The sequence below is a fragment of the Meles meles genome, chromosome 1, assembly GCF_922984935.1.
Source record: "Meles meles chromosome 1, mMelMel3.1 paternal haplotype, whole genome shotgun sequence".
In the NCBI taxonomy this organism is placed as follows: domain Eukaryota; kingdom Metazoa; phylum Chordata; class Mammalia; order Carnivora; family Mustelidae; genus Meles; species Meles meles.
In genome coordinates, this window is record NC_060066.1 from 129,302,027 (window position 1) to 129,323,453 (window position 21,427).

A 21,427-nucleotide genomic window follows, 5' to 3' on the forward strand; every position below is an offset into this window, starting at 1 on the left:
TACCTTCTTATCTTTATCTATTTTTACCATTGGATTACTCCAATGGATCAAAAAGTCTGATACTAAAAGAAAAGTAACCTTCCATTTTCAAGACTTATTTGCAGGTACTACAAATAATTAATTAATCTATCAATGTGTAATTGACTGAGTAGAGCCAAATCAAATCGATTATATAATTTGCTAGATTGAGCTGGTGCTTAGGGCATGAACAGAGCACATGTGAGGTGCACTTTGACCCACTTTTATGTTTACCTCCCTTAAATTATTTAAGTCACCTCACTGCCTCTACTGTTGAAATTACCCTCCCTACCTGCATAATGTATGTGTGGCAGAAGGGATGTAAAAACGATTTCTAGTTATAAAGAAAACATGACATGTCATCAACAAACAATTATAAAATCAATTTACATTATTTACTATACACTGAGCCGAATTTTCTCAATGTTCAAGAACCTGATAGTTCTCGACAATTTCGTTGTTGAATTAACTCTTTCAGCAAATAAATCTAAACTAAGATATTCATGAATGAATTATATCACAAACTTCTTACCTTGGTTCTGATATGTCTATTTTTTGTGTATGTAGACATGGGTTTTCTTATTTCCTATTGTTGTTGATGGAGAAGAATCAAATTTCCAAAATTATGCATGATTCTTTTAGGACTTCTAGTTATCCTGTAAGGTTAAAGTAAATTCATTTTCTTTACTTCCTGATTAGTAATCTCTTGGCTGAAAAACATAAAGCATTGCCATGGTCTCTGAAGCTTCTGATACAGCCAAATCCACCTTTGGGTGACCAAAAAAAAAAAAAAAAAAAAATTAGGGATGTTTGCACTATGTTATTCTTCACTGGAAAGGAGAAACCAGCTTGCAAAAGCTATTTTTTTTATGTTTTACAGAAGTGGCATACTTTACAGAAGAACGATGGCTATGGCACTTCCCTACCTTAGTGATTCAACTATTGCTTATACCTTATGATTCCCACGGTGAAAAATGAATGAATCCGTATTTCCTAGATTAAGATCATAAAATGTTAATGATGGAAAGGATTTCTGAAACCCTCCAGGCCAGTTATCTTCACACTATTTTTGGCAGTGGTACCTTTCCCCCACCCCCCAAACTAAATCTTATGTAATACGTGCTTTGTTGAGTGAAACTTGAAACTTGGTTGAGTGAAATCCAGTTTGTAAAACAGGTCATGGATGGAATAATAAATTAAGGGGGGCATTTATTGGCCCCCCACCATCTGCTCCCTCCCCACACAATCAACCCCTTGTCCTAGACAAGATTCCTCCAGAGAAAACTTACAGCACTCAAGGGCTCAATTGGAAATATGAATGATCTAATCCAACCTCCTCATGCTGCAACTGGGAGGAATGACCCAAAATATGTAACTGACTAAACATATTCCCCCCCGTTGGTGAATGAGAGAGCCACAGGTAGAAGAAAGTCCCCTGACTGCAGTCCTGATCAGAGGAGTGGTCTCATCCTTTACTAGTCCTTACCCCTCCTGGCCCTGGTGCCACAGTAGGTTCGTTCTGCCCTAATCAGATGGTTTCCCATAGCCCACTTCCCTCCTATGGAAGGGTTAACATTGCCCTTCCTAGTAGATTCAGCTAGGATATCCTGCCCTTTTTAACTTTCTTACTGAATGTCCTCACTTTAGGCAGCATGAATGGGATGAGCCTGCAATTTGTAAACATCAAAACAAAACAAAACAAGAAAAAAGAGTAGGTCTTAAAATTTGTTTTGTGATTGTTTATGGGATGTGCAGATGGCAAAAAGTGCAGATTTACACAAATATGAAGTCTTTCTTTAGAAGGGTAGTTTCGAGTGACCTGAAAAAAATAAAAATAAAAATAACAACAACAAAAAAGGATTTCAGTGATTAAATGCAATTAAATCTGTTTATAGCAAGTGTCTCTGAAATAGGCAGTGTACATTTGATTGTCTCAAAAGCTGAAAGAGGTTTTTAAATCTCCAAGATATTTTTGTTAAATACAGCTCCTTAATAGGGGAGTATACTCCCTCTGGTTTTTGTTAGAATCTTGAAACATTTCTCTATTGTCCTCTTTGGCCCTGTTTTTCTCTCTTCTTTCTTTTTTTCCTTCCAATTTATCACTGGGCCCACCAGCCTCTGGAGAGGCTAGCGTTTGCAGAGGTGAAGCCTTGGCTCTAAGAAAGCTCAAGCCCCCTCTGGCACTTCTGTCTGATGCAGAGTAACTGCCCCTTGAGGCTGAGCTTCTGAAAAATGCCCCACGCTGTGGCCTCCACACCAGGAAGGACCTGGAAAAGAGCAATTAAATAAGCAGAAGACATTCAACAGCCACCAGCTGTTCCCAGGCAGCCTGACTGCTGGGGTGGGAAGAGGCCTCAAAGGGAACCTGTGGGCCTAAGTGATTTGTTTTGCTACAGTTTCAAACATCTAGCTGACTTCTCCTCATAAATAACCACTTCACTGAGTTAGTCCGCTTTAAGTCCTGTGAAATGAGAATACCCTGACGCAAACTCTCCACACTTTCTACATTTCTTACTCTCAACTCGCCGACTTTTTTCAGTCTGCATGAAGACACCAGAGTTCTGTTTTACAGTTTTTCTTCCTCAAATCCTTAGGCAGTATCCCTCTTGTGAAAGGGCAGCTAAGCAAATTAAGGAGTGGGAGATGGATGAGAAAACAGAACTGCAAATCTTGAGAGCCACAGAGAAAGCGATAATTGCCTTTTTAGAGAAGAAAAGTGACACGGATACAAGAGTAGAGTATTCCTGTGTGAGTACTTAAAGCAGAAGTAGGGCCAAAAGGGGAAAATTACAAAGACAGAAGTTCAGATCGAGCCCCTCAGCTTGCCGGCAGCAGAAGGGGCTGCCTATGAAGCAGCTAAATTCTTATCGTGCAGAGTTCGAGTGGAAACAAGAAAAGACAGAAGCGTGACTGAATGGAGAGACACAGGGCTAGATATGACCTCTGACTGAGTCTTTCCCAACTCTAAGTCTTTCTGATTTCCAGAACATGAACAGAGGTGTTCAACCGACGTAAATTTTATATCTTTAGGTTTTTTTGTCATTTGTTTTTGTTGTTGTTGTTTTAATAGTTGTTTTTCTTGGAGCCTTGAGGCTTTCTTGAATGAAAATATGCATTTCTTATTTCAGTTCCAACTAGTCTCATAAGAAATAGGAAGAAAACTGCTATGCAGTGACACCTTTATTAACACATCCTCTAGAACACAGCTTCATTCAGCGTGGTCTGTCAACATCTCTCCAATTCCTTTCCTCGCACTTCTCCTCTCTTCACAACTAAAGTCATTAGCATGCTAAACCACATTTCACTCTCTGAGATCAAACATATCCTCAGACAAAAAAATCTGTAAGGGGTTTCATCATCACTTCTGTATCCCCACTCTAAATCAAATAGGGTCTAACAAATGAATTTTTCCCTGCTTTATTTTCCTCTACCTTGAACAGCACTTCTAATAGGTAGATTCCTTATTCTTTTTTTTCTTTTTTTTTGCCTCAGTCTGTACTTTTATGAAATGCCTAGAAACTCAAGATAAAACGTAAGACCTAGCAATGTTCAAATAGCTGATTCGGTTCCCTTGAAAGGATCACAATTCTGTCTTTTGTCTGCCTCTCCACCTGGGTCCTGATACATGATTGCAGAGCCCACCACAGGGATATTTAGTTGTCTTGCTGAGCCTTTACTGCTATCAGCTTCTCTGGGGTGCCAACTGCTACTTATTTCCATACTTTTTAGATGATGCCCTCCATCCTCCTGCATGCCTCTCCTCCATAGCAAATTTTTTTTGGCTTTTGGTAAATGGATATAGAATATCTGTCCACATTTATCTGCACAGGATGGGAGAAAAGACCGTGCTGACAGTTGAAGAAAACTGGGTCTAAGGCCCTATACGTGACATTGACTAAATGGATGACTTGAAAAAAAAAAAAATTGCTTATGTTGAGTTTCAATTTCCTTATAAGTAAATAATGTCAATGTCTAAGGAAGGGTCATTCTTTCAAAGAAAAGTAAGATTAAATCAAAGGGTGGGATTTTATAAACAAAAATAAACGGAAATGTATGATATTTTTCTTTAGTTTTACTTTTACCTCAGTCTTCAAGATCTCTCTTTTCTCGTACATAGCCCTTGGAGTTTTGGGAGAACTCTCACAGTAGCTTTATATTTATAAAGCATAGCTTGGTAATTAAATTATAAGGAAAGAATCCCAACTTGAAATCTAATTGTTAAAATTATCATTTTAATTCTCTTATTTAGAGCATTCTTAAATATTTCATGAGTTCTGCGATATTAAAAACTGCTAGATAGTTCATTTAGTTCTTCTAATTAATACAAAGGTTCAAAGAGAACTGCATCAGTAACCACTATGATTAGAGATGCTTTGGATAGTAATAAAAGACATGCACCCTCCAGGTCCAAGTACTGGCCTTCACAGCAGTTCCGAAAATGCTTTCAGGGTTATCTTTAGCGTTTATAGAAGGAAATTTCAGATAACTGGTGATGCAGTATGGTGGCTAAACTTTCAGACCAGACAACAAACTGACATCAGACTACAAATCCCAGTTCTGCTGATTACCCCCTGCATGACCCTGAGCAAGTTCCTGATCATCTTTAAGTCTCAGTTCCCTCATGTATAAAATGGGGAGAATAACCTAACCTCGTCCATAAGGTTAGTGTGATATTCAAAGACAATGGTACATGTGAACTGCCAAGTAATGGCTAGAGCTCCATAAATGGTTGCTATTACTGTGAGTTCTACAGATACCTGAATAGTTGTTCTTGTAAGTTAAAATGGCAAGTCTTTTTTCATTGGTATCCAAAAATTTTCTAAATATTTCCTTCCCCCCTGAGGCCTAACTGATTTTATTTTGATCCTCTTTTCAATGACAGTTGTAGATACCCTAAGAGATGCACATAAAGCTTTCTTTATTTATCACCAGCCCTGACAAAGAGGCCTCTATCAAAACCCAGGGGACTGTCAGGCACTCATCTTTTACATTAGCTCTTTTCTCTTTTGAGTTACCTTTTTCTTGCCAAAGAGGTAACTTGTTATAGTTGAGATCATTCAGACTAACTCTACAGTAGATAAGGTCATGGCTCTTTTCAGTGATTCTTACAAGAAGACAATTGGAAGTACAAACAAGGCTGGAGTCTGCTTTTATTAAGCTGACACTTGAGGGAGAATGCTAAACGAACATCAAACCCTATTCACCTTTCCTGTTTCCCTCATTCCAGAGAGCAACTGACACCTTGCCCTGTCATGATAAGCTCATCACTAGTTAGCCAAACATTTGGCAAGTGAACACCAATATTAAGGCTGCCAGGTTTAATAATCAGTGTTTGCACTGCTGTTAAAGATATTTTAATATTATAATTGGGTGACCCATGCTCCTTTATCCAAAAGCTAAATTTATCCTAGTGACAAGACTTAATTTTCTGACATATTTGAAATTTATGTCCAATGCGAGGTGAATTCTAACTGAAACTATAGGACCCATGTCCAGATATTTAAATCCCACACTGCTACTTAGTTTAAACCGTTATTTGTACCACTGAAACTACTCTGGTAAACCATTCCTAACTCCATTCTATAATCTCTGAATTTTTTCTTCTTTAATAAAAAAAGTGTAACACAATCATCTTTAAGATGCTATCTGATTCTAATAGCAGACAATTTTAAGTACCTCTTTCTATCCTAACTCGATATTCAAGCATAAATGCTAGAAGGGATAAGAGAATGAAAAAGAAAGGAATAATAATGAATCCAATGCTTCAGAAATAAAAAGCAGCATAGGAAGCTTCCATGAATTATCTGTAAAGGGAGATTAAAAGGAGCACGGGCACCATTTGCTTCTCATTATAGATCAAGTACAAGGACGATGACATCTTTCAGAGTTTCCTGAGTTTACAACTTACAGCTTCTCTGATATTTGTTCTTGATTGTTGTTGGAATGCCCATCAGCACCCTCTAGTGATTATTGCTGAAGCCCTTGAAAGAAAAAGTGAGATTGATACAAAGGGTGGGATCTTATAAACAGAAAAACAAACTGTAATGCAAGATACTTTGAAAAGAAAAAGAACTGTGTGTTGGTTGATGGTATGCAATGATCTGGGACCTGGGACAGGATAAGTAGAAAACAGTACCTGTTCTGCTATGAATTCTAGAGACAGACGATATCACAGAGGATAGCAGATTTGTAAAGAGGGAAGTCAGCCTGCAGTAGTTCTTTAAAGAGTCTACTTTCAATCTGGCAAAACACTCCAGGTCTATAAGCAAACAGCTGAGTCCAGGAATACTGGGCATTGTGCAAGACAGTCCTCTGCTGGCCTCCCTTCACCTCCTGGTTCCTAATCGCATCTCAGTTCCCAACCCCTAGCCCTTCTCTCACTCTTCTTCAGCTTTGGTCCTCCAATCTGATTCATTAAATACCTTATTTTCTAAATTAAATTAATTTCCCTCTTCTCCTGATCATACAAGAAATACCTATCTGCTGAATCCCTGAAACACCAAAATAACAGATAGAGAAAGGCTGATAAATTTCAGATCCTAGCTGTACAAGTAAGCCAGAGCTTACTTATGTAGGAAATTTATTACTTAATACTGATTTATCTGATATTTCCACAGGAAAAACAAATTCAGATCAAATTAGATGGTTTGTCTGTATAACATCTGTTAGGTGGTTTTTCAATAACCATGATTGACCTTTAAAAACAATTATCTGGCTGTTCAACATCACACTGATAGGACATTGTAATTAAAAGCAGGATCTAGACCTGCACTCTCCAGCAAGGAGGCCACATGTAGCTACTGAGCATTTGAGATGTGGCTAATCCAAATTGAGCTAAGTCATAAGCACAAAAGGCACAGTTTCAAAGACAATACCCAAAAAAGGAGAAAAAATAACATGAAGTATCTCACGAATAATTTTTGTACTGATCACATGTTGAAATATTTTAGATATATGGAGTTAAATAAAATATATTAAGGTTAATATTATTTCTTCTTCCTTTTTCAAGCCTGTTAGAAAAGCTAAAATTATTACATTTCCAGTTGACAGCACTGCCCCGGAGCATACTGCCTAGTTTCACACAAGCTCTACTACATCTAAGCTGTGTGTCCCCAAGTTATTTCCTCTTCTGTGAAATGGAAATAATAATTCTTGCTTCTCAGGGTGCTTCTTTGTACCGCTGTATTATCAAAGTCAATGCATGTAAGCTGTCCCTTGGAACAGGGCCTGACCTTGAACAGGCTGCACTCTTCAGTCCAGGCAATCCCCAAAGAGAAACTCAGCTGAGAGTCAAGCTACCGATAATCTCAGCGGCTGGGAGAATGAATGAGTGCCTCTTTGGGCATCCACAATGATTTCTGCTTGTATCACAGAGAGCATATGTTTAAGCACAGTTTTTTCTGAAAAGTAACTTGATGAAAAATGGGGATACTTACCTTTGTATCTGATAGAGTGTACTCGTATGACAGGAAATATCTAGTAGGTAGATATAAACTAAGTGTGGAAAAAGACAGAAGAAAGGCAAATAGCAATACTAGACAATATGTGTTAAATGCCTAATGGATGATACAGACAATCTTTCGGGATAGGTAGAAACCATAAGGGCTTAGTAAACCGAAGGTTTATAAAACAGGTATTCCAAGCAGGAGAAACAAAATGAGTGACATACAAAGATATGAATCAAGGTGGCATACTTTCAGGACACAGACCAATTTGGTTGGAAAGAAGTTTCCTATAGGAAGATACAGGAGGAAAACCAGAAACACAAATAAGAGGCTGACTTTAAAAAGCTGCCTCCTTTACTGATAGGAAAGCCACTGTAGGCCAGGGTTCTAGAGAGGTAGGGCAATAAGTGCACAGAAGTAATTTAAGAAGATGAATTTGGCAGACTATGTCAAAATACTCTCTTGAACTTCTCTGGGATTCTGCTTCCTTTGCAAAACGATGCTGATCTAATTCTTTTTACCGTAAGTTCTCATATGCTACTTTTCTAGCTTTACTCATTGGCCCTTCAATACACAGGAAGGTCCTTAAGATAGGGCTTGCTTCAGAATATCACATATGAATAATAATCAGAAAATATATATATATATATACTTCGAACTACCATTCACTGTTGAGAAAGACAAGGTAACAGATCTTATATAGAAAGACTGGTGATACATGATTCAGTGGTTATCAGATGCTTCTAAAGTTGCACTAAAATGTCCAAATACGACAAAAAACATGTCGGGTCAATAAGTAGTTAATAATATGAGCGTACAGGGGCGTCTGGGTGGCTCAGTGGGTTAAGCCTCTGCCTTCGGCTCGGGTCATGATCTCAGGGTCCTGGGATCGAGCCCCACATCAGGCTCTCTGCTCGGCAGGGAGCCTGCTTCCCCTTCTCTTTCTGCCTGCCTCTCTGCCTACTTGTGATCTCTCTCTCTGTCAAAGAAATAAATAAAATCTTTAAAAAAAATAATATGAGCGTATAGAAAGAAAAATTCTCCTTCTGGGGCACTGATAAGGAAGGTGTAACTGAGTGAAGCTATGCTGCCTATAGAAGTTGTTTATCTCTTTCCAACATGAAAGAATAAAAAACAGAAACTTGAATTATCAAAAAAGATGCTTTGCTTAAAATGCTACAAATCCACATTCTCTTTATCCTGTAACGGAAGTCTGTGTTGTGTGTTTGCCATTGGTTTCCTCAGACTCAGATTAGTCCCAAAGAAGGGTGGCAAGTGTACAGCTCAGCCCAGGATCCTGATGGACGGTGCATATGCACAGTGGTCGCTCCAGAACAAAACTTGTGTTCCCGGGATGCCAAAAGCAGGCAGCTCCGCCAGCTTCTGGAAAAGGTAGGTATCCTGTCCTCCATGCACTTTTTTTTTTTTTTAAACTACCATTCCTTGAAAAGGAAATGTGGGGAAGGAGGTATTGATGAGGAATGTCCTCCCAATTTTTGTCTCCCTTCTCAAACTTTTTATCCCTCTTCCTTAAAAAGAGTACCTCAAGCTTCCTGCTCTGTTCTATTTATATTACTTTCTGTTTTTCTCAATCATACCTTCTTAAGACTGGCTATCATATGCTTTAAAATCCAGTTGGTCTCTCCTTAAGAAAAAAAAAAAATAAAAAAGATAAGCGGTCTTATTCCCATGCCAGAAATTTATCCTCAACTCCCAGGATCGCACTAGGCTCTTTGAGCTCATGCATTTGAATCCCATTAACAACCTTGCAAGGAAGTTAAAATAATGGAATGCAATATGCAAGCTATCTGAACAGATAATGAATAATTTCAAGTATTTATCATCATTCTCTAAGCCATTCCTTTGAACATTAAGCTCTTCAATTTCATTCAATAGCATTTTCTCCATATAATTTACTTAAGCCAGATCCATAACAATCAAATGCAGAATGCCCTTGATTTATTCTTTTTTACAGATAAAAGTCAACTCATGAAGGGTTATTTATGTTTAGTTTGAGAAGAAAAAAAAAACAATGAATGATTCTTTCAATTATTCTCATTCAGAATTTCACTTTGTTGGGTTCTGAATATACTAGGACAGCTGGGTAGCCAGACTGATGGAAAGATGACAACACGTTGGAATTTTAAATACCTTCAGGGATAACAAGATAAATTAGGTAGTATGTGCTTTCAGAGGACACGGTACTCAATGATTCACTCTGTGCAATATCATTTTCATGATCATTCACACAATGATGGCAGTGAGTAGGAACTTTTTATGGAAAATTAAAAGAAGCTAGAAAAATGAAAGCATCAAATCTGTTAATACAGATATGACGGCTTTATGCAATTCCAAGCCTAGGAACAATAACCTTCTTCTACTGCCATATAATGAAAATAAATTTGCTCCGTGTACATTACTTGGAAATCTATTGATTCACTAAGATTTTAAGAAAGTTTTTTTCTTGTTTTTATACAATGATTAGTCCTGTTTTTCCTCCCCTTCTCCTCAGAGATATCATCAATCTATTGGCTCTCTCTTCTTAAGTCTCTTTTTATAAGATCCCATCTTCCCTTGCTCTTTCAATATCTGTCTCCCAGACAAGAGCAAATGTCATTTTCATTCAAGTTAACAACCCTGGCTAATGTGCTTCTCAGCTATTAGAAATCATGACATATGAACTGTGATTTGTCTTAGGTATTGCTTACCAATCCTGATTTTCTTTATTTCTATGGAAAAAATCCAAATACATAGTTTCATATTTTTTGGTTACTAGGGAAATTAATTACATTGGTAAAAAGATTTAATTTTTTAAATCCAAGTTTCTCTTTTCTATTAAACTATATTTCTTCTCAAATTACAGACTTTCTGCTTCTATATTCTTTTCTGTGCAAAAGCACCTTTTCTCTGTACCAACTATACTGGTATAAGAAACACATTCTTAAACACTGTAACCTTATTTCTATCACTGTTTTTCAGTAAAGCATTACATAATACACATCTCTATACAGATTTAGGCATTTCTTCAAAAATCAGTCAAAAAATTTCAAATAAAGTGTCAGGAAGTGGATAATACCCTCTACAACTCCAAAGTGAGGTGTAGTCCAGAAATATGATAAAATCAGGAATTAGTGTAGGATGAATAAGGCAATATTGGAATACACACACACACACACACACACACACACACACACATAATACCCAGGAGGTTGGCTGGAAACAATCACTGAAATGTCCATGACCACTCCATATAATATGCACATGTTTAATGTTTTAAAAGAAATTCTAGAAAATCACACCTTTAAAAAATCATCGTATTTAAGTGACCCAAAAATCCACAAAATTTATTAATAAAACGTAGGCTTCTCCAAGTTACATTTATTAAATGCCTCACTGGAGAGTATCATAGGTCAAGAGAAATAGTCACATGTACATAGAGTGGCTTGAAGGAAGGAAGTAGTCCTGGTTTGCTGCACTGACCCAAAGAAAAGCCACGTGAAACCAGCACTCCTTATTCAGACTGAGCAAGTTCCTTCCTGACTTTTCTATAGTTTCCCGTCTATCTAAGGTGCCAGATGTAAAAACAGGAGCATTAGTTTAAGCAGCCCACTCACTATTATTTAAAAAAAAAAAAAAAAAGAATTGATTTAGTCATATAATAAGGAAATATTTTTAAGAAGAATAATGCTACTAACAGAATGTCCCATATATCACATCTGTATCCAGTCCATTCTATCCTCACAGCCGAGGTCCCTGCCCTTCTGAGTGTACGTAAAGGAAACTGCTCTTTGAGGTTAAAGAACATACCAAAGTCACTTAAACTGTAGGCTGTGGGGCTTTACCAGATGAGTTTGGCATTTTCTCACCATCATGCTAGTGTCAACCAGGATGTCACTGGTGTACCCACACTTAAATGATGTTCTGTCAAACATTTTTAATCAGTATCTATGTTACTTAATAGTTTAAGAATTACAATTGCTTTCACAATATTTCCGGTCTTCGTATGCCCAAACTAAAACTGTTCACTTAAAAAATGTTTGTGAGCTATGAGGCTTCTCTGGACAGTTGATGATGTCCTGCATCGTCTAGAATAATATTTCCTAAAGTATGATTTCTGAAAGAGGGTGCCAGTGGGATCCTCCCAATAAAATGATTTTAAGAAACACTGTACATGATACTTCACTCTTAATTTCCACCACACCGTTTAATGCTAAAGGTTCTGGGAAGACCCACAGCAAAGAATCTGTTTAGTTTTGTTAATGCCAGGGCTAACCAAACATATTGAACTGTAGGGCAGCGTTTTTTTCCAAGATAGTCTCCACAATAATTATGAATTAGAGTGAAAATCAAAGTTAATTTGTGTTTAAGGTCAGAAATGCCTCAGATATTTTATTTATGCAAAGAACCAAGAGAAATAGTTTAAAAAAATTATCAGTGAAGTTGACAGTGAGCTTGCCAGATGATGTAGAGAGCATCTAAAAGGGACACACATGAAAATTAAACTGTAGGGGGCGCCTGGGTGGCTCAGTGGTTAAGCCGCTGCCTTCGGCTCAGGTCATGATCTCAGGGTCCTAGGATCTAGCCCCGCATCGGGCTCTCTGCTCAGCAGGGAGCCTGCTTCCTTCCTCTCTCTCTGCCTGCCTCTCTGCCTACTTGTGATCTCTCTCTCTGTCAAATAAATAAATAAATAAATCTTAAAAAAAAAAAAAAAGAAAATTAAACTGTAGGACATGAGAGATGAACAGACTAGAAGAGGAACCACAAGTCTCCTTCCTACAAGCGTACCCATGGGAATCCAGTCTCAGGTACAATCAGGAAACATGCTCAGGGGCTCTCTGTAAACAGTAGGAAACTAACATTCCTGGGGATATCGAGCAGGAAAAGCAAAAGAGAGCCCAGAGCCAGATCCCTTCTAATTAGACAGCTGTAACTCTATCCATTACCCCGAAGGTAGCTCTTATAATTATGCGTATTTCTACAATATAGGTGGTCACAATCATGTCTCAGCAAAAACTCTCAGTGCAATTTTTCACAACACAAATAAAGTTGAAAATTAACTCCATAGGGTTAGTCAGAGGCAAAAAAAGAGAGAGAGAGAGAGAGAGAGAGAAAGAGGCACTATTTTAACTGTATCCAGAACACCTTATTTGCCTATCATTTTCTAACTGTACAGACTCTGACTACATACATGGAATTCCTAGGTCAATGATGGTTATCTTCGGAGACAAATGCTGTATTCAAATGTGTAGATAGTTTCCTTAATACCAGTGGTTTTTCTTTATTCATGCTTAACCATAACAGAGCTGAAAATTATTTTGAGAGCATTAAATTTATTCAAGTTGCTGTCACCATCTCCATCTTTCAGTGTTGTCTCGGTAATTTTGTGCTTCGCTAAAGATTAAAAAAAAAAAAAATGAAGCTGCCTAAGTAGGAATGATAGTAAATTAAGAAATATTTGGGAATGATGTAATGCTAGAGTGTAATAGTGACAGAAAAAGGGAACTTTCCTTAAAATATTAAAATACTAATTACCTATTTCTACAATTGGAAGTCTAAGATAATTTTACCTAATAGATATTTATGGAGAAATTACTCTGCACCTGGTTCTGTGTAAGGTCTTGGAAATAAAAGATTTGAATAAGATGCAGCTTTGAACATCATGGAGTTTACACAAGGGCCATCACTTCTGTTCTCCTACCCAACACACAAAATACACAATTAGTTTTAATATAAGCTAGACTATAATATATCCCGAAAAGATAACATTCATGAAAGGCAGGACTAAGGATGAAACAGCAGGGAAAAAATAAAACAAAAAAACAGGAAAATATAATCTTCTTTACTAAGTAGAAAGAATAGGCAAGCCAAGGCAGCAAAATGCACTGCCTTTTTAGAATGTTCCAGTTCTGAGGAATGTACCAACAACAGGCTCTTTCTAGCCAGCGGTCCACTGAGCTTTGTGACATACATGATAACAAAAATTGAATAAATTACTCTTTCCTCATTTGTGACTCACAATTGTTGCAATGAAAATAACTTTTTACTGAAACATAAATAATACATGTTTATTTAAAAATAAAAAGAATAGTGCATAAAAATGTATAAAACAAATTAAAATTCACCTGAAATTCCACCACAATGTTTTTTTGGTGCTTTCACATATTCATTTCACGCAAATAAAACATATAATTCTATGCAGATTTACATATATTCTATTTAGCAGGGACTCCTTTCTATAATATCCGTTACTTCTCTTCTCACCCACGTCTCACTTCCTACCAAAAAACTAACAACCCAATATGTATTCTTCTAATCCTTACATACCTCTCTCCACCATGATTTGCCCATATGCCCCATATGCACCATATGCCCCATTTTCTTTTACGTGTTTATGTGTGAGACACACACACACAAAGAATTTGATTTAGAAAAAAAGATCAAATTATATAAAGGCTGTCACATTTGCTCTTCTTACTTGCTTTTTTCATGGAAATTCCTCCATGTCGAGCAAAATTTAATAAACACAGGGATCATTCAGGGATTCTGATAAGATGCAGATTCTGACTCAATAGTTCTGGGCCAGGCCTCAGAAGTCTGCAATTCTAACAGGCTCCCAAGTGATGTCAAACTTGTTGCTTTGTAGACAATACTTTGAGTACCAAAGTACAGAAACTTAGTTTACCCTTTAAAACAGTATATTTGTACTCCATTCCCCAATTCACTTAGTAGCTCACCAACTATTAGAAATTTTCACTTTTTTTTTTTTTCGATTTTTTGGTACCACGAAAATTAGAGCAGCCTTTCTTTCCTTGTTTCTAGAAGTTTTATAAGTCACCCATTTCCTACCTCTACATAGCCTGGGGCCCAACAAACCGAAGTAGGTACCAGCAGCTTAATTGGTGTTTACTGTCTACCTACCAAACACTTAATACAGCTGCCATTTTCCAGGTCTCTTAAACACTACGCTCTCCAAGTCTGCGGGTGTCCCAGCATTGCCACCATGCATCTTGGTCAATTCAATCTCACCCCTGGGAGAACTCAAGATGTTGAAGTGATTGTACTGGAATGAATACATTCTAACTCTATTGGACATGTCACTACTATCCACAATTGCTAAACATCCCGATCTTAAAGAAATCAGAGTTAGCACTTACAGAAACAACTCATTTTAACATTTAACAGCTTGGGGCATCATGAGCTTACAAAGCCCTGGAATGAAATTTCTGTTTTTAAAATTTACTTTTCTGAAAAAAAAAATTTACTTTTCTGATTAAATTCAATTTATCTCTAATGGTAAAATGTCAGTTTTCTTATTTCCCGCCTAGGTTTAATTTTCCCTTGCTGAATTTTTTGAATGTTTATCATTGGTCTTCTCAAAACATATTGTGTGGGCATGCAAATCAGGGTTTGGCATTTGGCAGTTCTTTATGTTAATGTCATTTTTGCTAGTTCAGTAGTGATTACATATTTCTGTACACAGACAATAACGTATAGCCAATGTTCTTTTTTAACAGGTTCAGAACATGTCCCAGTCTATTGAAGTCTTAAACTTGAGAACTCAGAGAGATTTCCAATATGTTCTAAAAATGGAAACCCAAATGAAAGGGCTGAAAGCCAAGTTTCGGCAGATTGAAGATGATCGGAAGACACTAATGACCAAGCATTTTCAAGTAGGTTTGACTTCTGCAATCTCTTCAATCCAAATCAGACACTGAGTGTAATGGACAGTTGGAATGGCAATCAGCTAGAAATAACTATGCAGTGGCCCATATGAGCAAGGTTAAAGACTCACTGGGGACATCAATCATCTCTCTAACGAAACTGACCATTAGCTGGTAGGAATGCATAGCAGACTTGCTATAAAAAGAGCCTAATCCTCCTAGAGCTTGGTGGAGTTTCTAGATATATTTACAGGCAATTCAATATCTAAGACAAGGGGAAAATTAATAAGTAAATTTATCAAAGCTTCTTCCGATGACTTTATGCCCTACTAATACGAGAAGACATATAGAGAATATTTGTTATTAAAAGAGGCAATAATACCATTAATCATAGCATACAAAAATAAAAAGAAGGATGTTTCATAATTTGATACAAAGTCTTTTCTTAGACTGCACGTAGTTTTTGGCAATTATCCAAAAACACTGAAAATGTAGAACTAGTGCTTTTAAGCATGCTATGTGGACATTTAGTACCTGTGTATGACAGTGCTGTATTTTAAAAAATCTGACTATGATAACACCACTTGAGCCTTTATTAAAAAGAAATCATCTGCCTCCAAAGGGATAGCGTGTAGTTTATAAAACATACTGTGGTTTAATAAGCACAATAGTTTCTTTTTTCCTTCCCTTCTTTAGTGAAATTCACTGCTGACAGTAAGAGAAAGGGCCTGAATTTAAGCATCAGAAGTGCTTTTCACAACTAACGGTGATGGGCACAGAGCTGGTCAGGGACATGTGGACAGGATCTCCACATAGCACATTTTGATCTGACAAAAATTTTCATGATTTTGTCATTTTCTTCAATAGTGCTCAGGAATCCGAGTAGGTTGGTATAGAAAACAGTTTTTGCACTGAACCGGTTTTAAAGTTTTACCAGAAAGGTACAGCCGAAGGAAGACAGGGTGAGAAAGCTGAGGGTATTGATAGGAGATGAGGCTGAAGGGATGAATCATGAAGTCTGAGTTGAAGAGAAAATTAAACAAAGCCAGAAAGTTAAGAAATTGGAACAAATTAAAGCAATTAAATTAAATTAATTAAATTAAATTAATTAAATTAAATTAATTAAATTAAAACAAAGCAAATTAAAACAATAAATGTAAATATTACAGGAAATGAGAGAATGAGTGAACTGGATGAATAGAGAATTTATAGGGGAATGATAACCCACAAGAAATATAAGGCTGAGGAAGAAATGAGTTAATGTTAACCAACATTTATTGAGCATGTACTGTGTGCAAGCTGGGCCCACTGCTGGATATATAATGAACTCTCTTCTATGAAAGTCGACTAAAACAGGCAGGTAAAATTGATGGTGAAAAGAAGCGCAAACATTACTGAACAGCACAAAGGGAAGAGTAAGGTTGTTTAATTTTATTCAGAGAAGATCAGGGAAAGAGTTACAAGATTTGACAATTTTCAGGAAAGCAGTTTTGGACTAGTCCCCCAACACACACACACACACACACACACACACACACACACACACACCCAAAATCCCAGCGGACTTCGAGAAGAAGAGAACATTTGCAAGGTTCTGAGTTAGGGTGTAGGCCGTTGAGGAGTAACATAAGCCGTATGCTGAGGTCATCAACAAGGTAGGAGATGGAAGCTGGCACCAACAGCACGGGGGAGCATTCCCAGAAAGAAAGGAGGACAGAAGGAGAGGTGCTCAGGGTGTCTGGCGCACAGTGAAAATTATTCAAGCTCAGGTGGGCAGTCCAGAACTCTGTGATGCCAAGGGATAGTTAGAGGGTGCCAGGCCTGGCAGGGCTGGGGACACAAGGAAGCATGTCCATCTGTGGGAACTCTTGGGAGATGATCAGAAACAAAGAGATTCAACACTGAGAGAAATGCAAGGAAATAATTTGCCTTTTCTAGAAGTTTGCCTAGCAGCAGCCAGGCTACCAATGAGAAGAGTTAATTTTCAGGCAGCACCATAGGGTGTCATAATTTTGATTGATTACTAGTTCACATAATCCAAGTGGATACTTCAGTTGTATGTAAAAATCCAAACAGCAATGATAATTTTCTGAGGAATTATACATATTCAGCACATAGTTCTGACAACTTTAAATATATATTAGCTAATTTAATCCTCTCAACAATACTATAAAGTAGGCACCATATTTATCTCCATCGTTGAGATGAAGAAACTGATACAATTTGTTCAGCAAGAAATATCTAATATGCCTCAGAACAACAACATCCAGAGGTCAGCCTGCTAATACCAGTTCTACACTGCTTCTCTGAAGTAGATAATAGCTCTCTGAAACTTAAGAATAATAATTACATGCTAAATATGTTTGTTGAATTTATGTATTCACTGAGTCTGAGCAGGAGTCAGATGGTGACTCAGCACCGAGGGGCTGAGGTGCTATATTTAAGACAAAGAACTGGAACATTCCAAAAGTAAGTTTACATCAGAAAATACTTTGGAAGAAAATCCAACTAAGATGAAAATCTTATTCTAGTTAACATACTTGAGACTATCATTCTTATAGAAAAAGATCATAGTTGGGCAAGATAGTCTAGCTTCAACCTTGGCTGTAAGAGTGACATAGTATACAGTGAAATTCTAGAAGAAATTAGTAAATACAGATCTGTACTATTCTACTTTAATCTTTTAAGTAGTTCATACATATATTGGCCGAAATTTCCATTGCTCTCTGACTGGTGTCACGAGTTTCAAAAGTGATTACCAGTAATCAAATTATAAATTTTTGAAAAGATCCCAAAATATAATTAGCTTTTTTTTTTTTTTTTTTAAGTTCAGGGGGAAAAAAAGTCCCAAAAATTGTGACAGTGAATTGCTCTCTTTTCAGTATTCCCATAATGTAACATAAAACTCTTCATTGTAACTGTATAATATGCAGCAAATGCTACCAACAGAACTCTTATTAAAATCATAATGAAGCAATCGTGTCTTCCTTTGGGATTCCATAAGATGCTCAAACTAATAAGTTTATTTCCAAATGAGCCACCAAAATGAGTAAAGTTATGCGATTCTACCTTTTCACTGTGATATTTATGAATCTTTCTCATTTTGAAGACAGTCCCCTCCCACTCAGCATGGACATACAGACTAAATTGAAAAATTCTGAGCTTATAGAGCAAGTGAAAATTTCCACACAAGAAACATAAGCCCATAAATCAGGGCAGCAATGGGAGCTCCTGCTATTTTAATGCATTTATAGTAATAACATCTTCCAAATGTAATTTTAAAATGCAATTTTCAGCTCCTTAAATTAGTTAGTGTACTGCATTGTTTCTGACAGTACCTATGGATTATTCTCAAATGATCATAACAGTGACAGCTCTTTCCACAAATGAGATCATCTGTTAAAAAAAAAAACTCACAATTGACTCACACCCTTGAAATTTCCACTGACCACTACCACCAAATTAAAGGAAAAGAAGACAGATGACACACCTAGAAATTGAAAGTGAAACTGCAGGTGAGGCTCAGTCCCATGATGCTAGAAATCAGACACTGGGTTGGCAAAATACAGTTCTTGTTCTCCAGATGAAAATCAGCTTTAAGTTTCAAATGACCTGAGATGCCTGGGTGGCTCAGTGGGTTAAGCCTCTGCCTTCAGGTTCCTGGGATCCAGCCCCACATCAGACTCTCTGCTCTGTGGGGAGCCTGCTTCCTCCTCTCTCTCTGCCTGCCTCTCTGCCTACTTGTGATCTCTGTCTGTCAAATAAATAAATAAAATCTTTAAAAATAAATAAATAAAAATTTTGAAAAAATAAAAATTAAAAAAATTTTTTTCAAATGACCCTGTACAACTAGTTCCTTTGTTACATGAACTGTGAGCACCTTGGTCCTTGAACGAGTTGAAAGAGTTAATTCACTGCATGGGTGAGCAATTCTGCCTCACTTAAAGAGCTCTGGATTAGCTATGCTAAGGCAAATGGAGTCAGAGTGTGGGTAATAATTCAAAATGGTAAACAGCAACATGCATTTCTTCGAGCTTTGAGGAGCTTTGCATGATTTATGATGCTTGCTGAACTTACCTTCCTAATGACGTTGTGCTAAGATGGATGTTAAAAAGAATGAAGGAGTATCTGAGTGCACTGGAACAGGGACAGAGTGGTAGAAAGCCATAGTTGAAACAATTTGGAGTGTTACAGAAAGGCTGTTCTGGATCCAAAATTTTTCTGGTAAGTAGTCCCATAACAGAGAAAATTAGTAAGTAATTAGAGTTCACAGATAAAGGATATTTGACCTATTTCTAGTAATTCATAATTAGAAGATAGACCCTGATTATATTTCTTAAAAAATGTATTGTTCACTTTATAAACTGCTACCAGAGGTAAAATAATACATTAACCATTAATTGCTATCATAAGAAGTTTTTATAATTATGATAAGGATCAATTTGTTTTATAAAAAAGCACAGGGGCCACTGGAAAAAAAAAAAAAAAAGCACAGGGGCACTTGGGTGGCTCAGTCGATGAAGTGACTGCCTTTGGCTCAGGTCTTGATCCCAGGGTCCTGGGATCTAGCCCCACATTGGGCTCTCTGTAGAGCAGGGAGCCTGCTTCTCCCTCTGCCTCTGCCTCCATGAATAAATAAGTAAAATTTTAAAGAAAAAAAAAGCACATAACAATTTAAAGAGAGGTTCTTGTATTGAAATAAATGGATTTACTACTAATGATCATATAGCCACTTACATTCTCACAGAGCACCTAATTTCAACCAAAAATCAATAAGAATTTTGATAAATAAATGTTGAATCAATAAGGTGTAAACCTGAAACGAATATAATGTTATATCCTGATTATACATTAATAAAATTTTTCTTTTAATTTTAAAAAAAGGAATTTTGAATCTGTTTTAGTAATCTGCTTTAAGTATCATATTGATACTGCTTGATCTATTTAAATGACTCTCCAGAACAACTGGCTGCTTTTTCGCAGGAGTTGAAAGAGAAGATGGATGAACTCCTGCCCTTGATTCCGGTGCTGGAACAGTACAAAACAGATGCCAAGTTAATCACCCAGTTCAAAGAGGAGATCCGGAATCTGTCTGCCGTCCTCACTGGGATTCAGGAGGAAATCGGTGCCTATGACTATGAGGAACTGCATCAAAGGGTTCTCAGCCTGGAAACCAGGCTTCGTGACTGCATGAAAAAGCTGAGTAAGTAGAACAATTTCATTTATTTAAGTTGTGTTTTTAGCGGTTTCAGTGAAAACTGCATTCTTATATTTTGCAGACAGTCATGAATATCTAATTATAGAGAAACCAATGTCTGCTTTCTCAGTATAAGTATTCCTTAACGCCTTAAGCACGCCTTTGTAATCAGTGCTGTTTGATTAATGACTGCCTAATTTTCACAGCACCCTGTTACCATTTGGTGGCTTGAAATAATATGGACAATTCTATTGGCTACAATAATGGCAATAAGTTACTACAGACAGATAATATGTGATGGTCAATCATTACTTGGCTAAAAGGGAGAATAAAAGACATTTTTATTAGTGGAGAAAGTTAGAGGCTGCGAAAAATGTAGTTACCTTGGGACCAAATATGAAATAGCAGTAATTAAATCAGACAAAAACAATTCCTCTACTGTAGAGAATTACCATCAGCTAGCAGTTCTGATCCACACAAGAAATTAAAAGGAGGCACCTATTCAAATGTAGATTCACTACTCTGCAAGGGGTCAAGCATATGACATGGGATATGGACTCCAGTTCCTGAGTCCTGAAATGTGTGGTTCAACCTGGTCTAAGTTTCCAAATTCCTTCACTTCATTCATGAGTTAATTACTCAACTGAAATCATCATGGCACTAGGCTGTAATTTAATGCAAAGTAAATACATGGTCACAGATTGAATGAGGAGGCATTGTTAGATCATTTAGGAATAGTATTTTAGTTGTTGACATGAAGGAACATGTCAGGGAGGTCAAGGAAATACCATAGAAAAGTGTTCCCTCAATGGAAAGAAACACTTATCTGGAATAGAAAATAAACTAAAAGGAGAGATAAACAAGATGGGATTGGGAGGGAGACAAACCATAAATGACTCTTAATCTCACAAAACAAACTGGGGGTTGCTGGGGGGAGGTGGGATTGGGAGAGGGGGAGCGGGCTATGGACATTGGGGAGGGGAGGCGAACCATAAGAGACTATGTACTCTGAAAAACAACCTGAGGGTTTTGAAGGGTCAGGGGTGGGAGGTTGGGGCAACCTGAGGGTTTTGAAGGGTCAGGGGTGGGAGGTTGGGGGAACAGGT

General features: G+C 37.2%; 1 protein-coding gene across 2 annotated transcripts in view; it reads left to right on the top strand.

Annotated features, from left to right (window-relative positions):
- Positions 1-21,427, top strand: part of OLFM3 (olfactomedin 3) — a 195,017-nt gene that overhangs the window by 149,987 nt on the left and 23,603 nt on the right. For both annotated transcript variants that reach the window (XM_045980322.1, XM_045980332.1), the window contains exons 2-4: positions 8,709-8,855; positions 14,978-15,133; positions 20,108-20,327. In XM_045980322.1, coding sequence (XP_045836278.1) covers positions 8,709-8,855; positions 14,978-15,133; positions 20,108-20,327 — 523 coding nt within the window. The remainder of the gene's footprint in view (positions 1-8,708; positions 8,856-14,977; positions 15,134-20,107; positions 20,328-21,427) is intronic.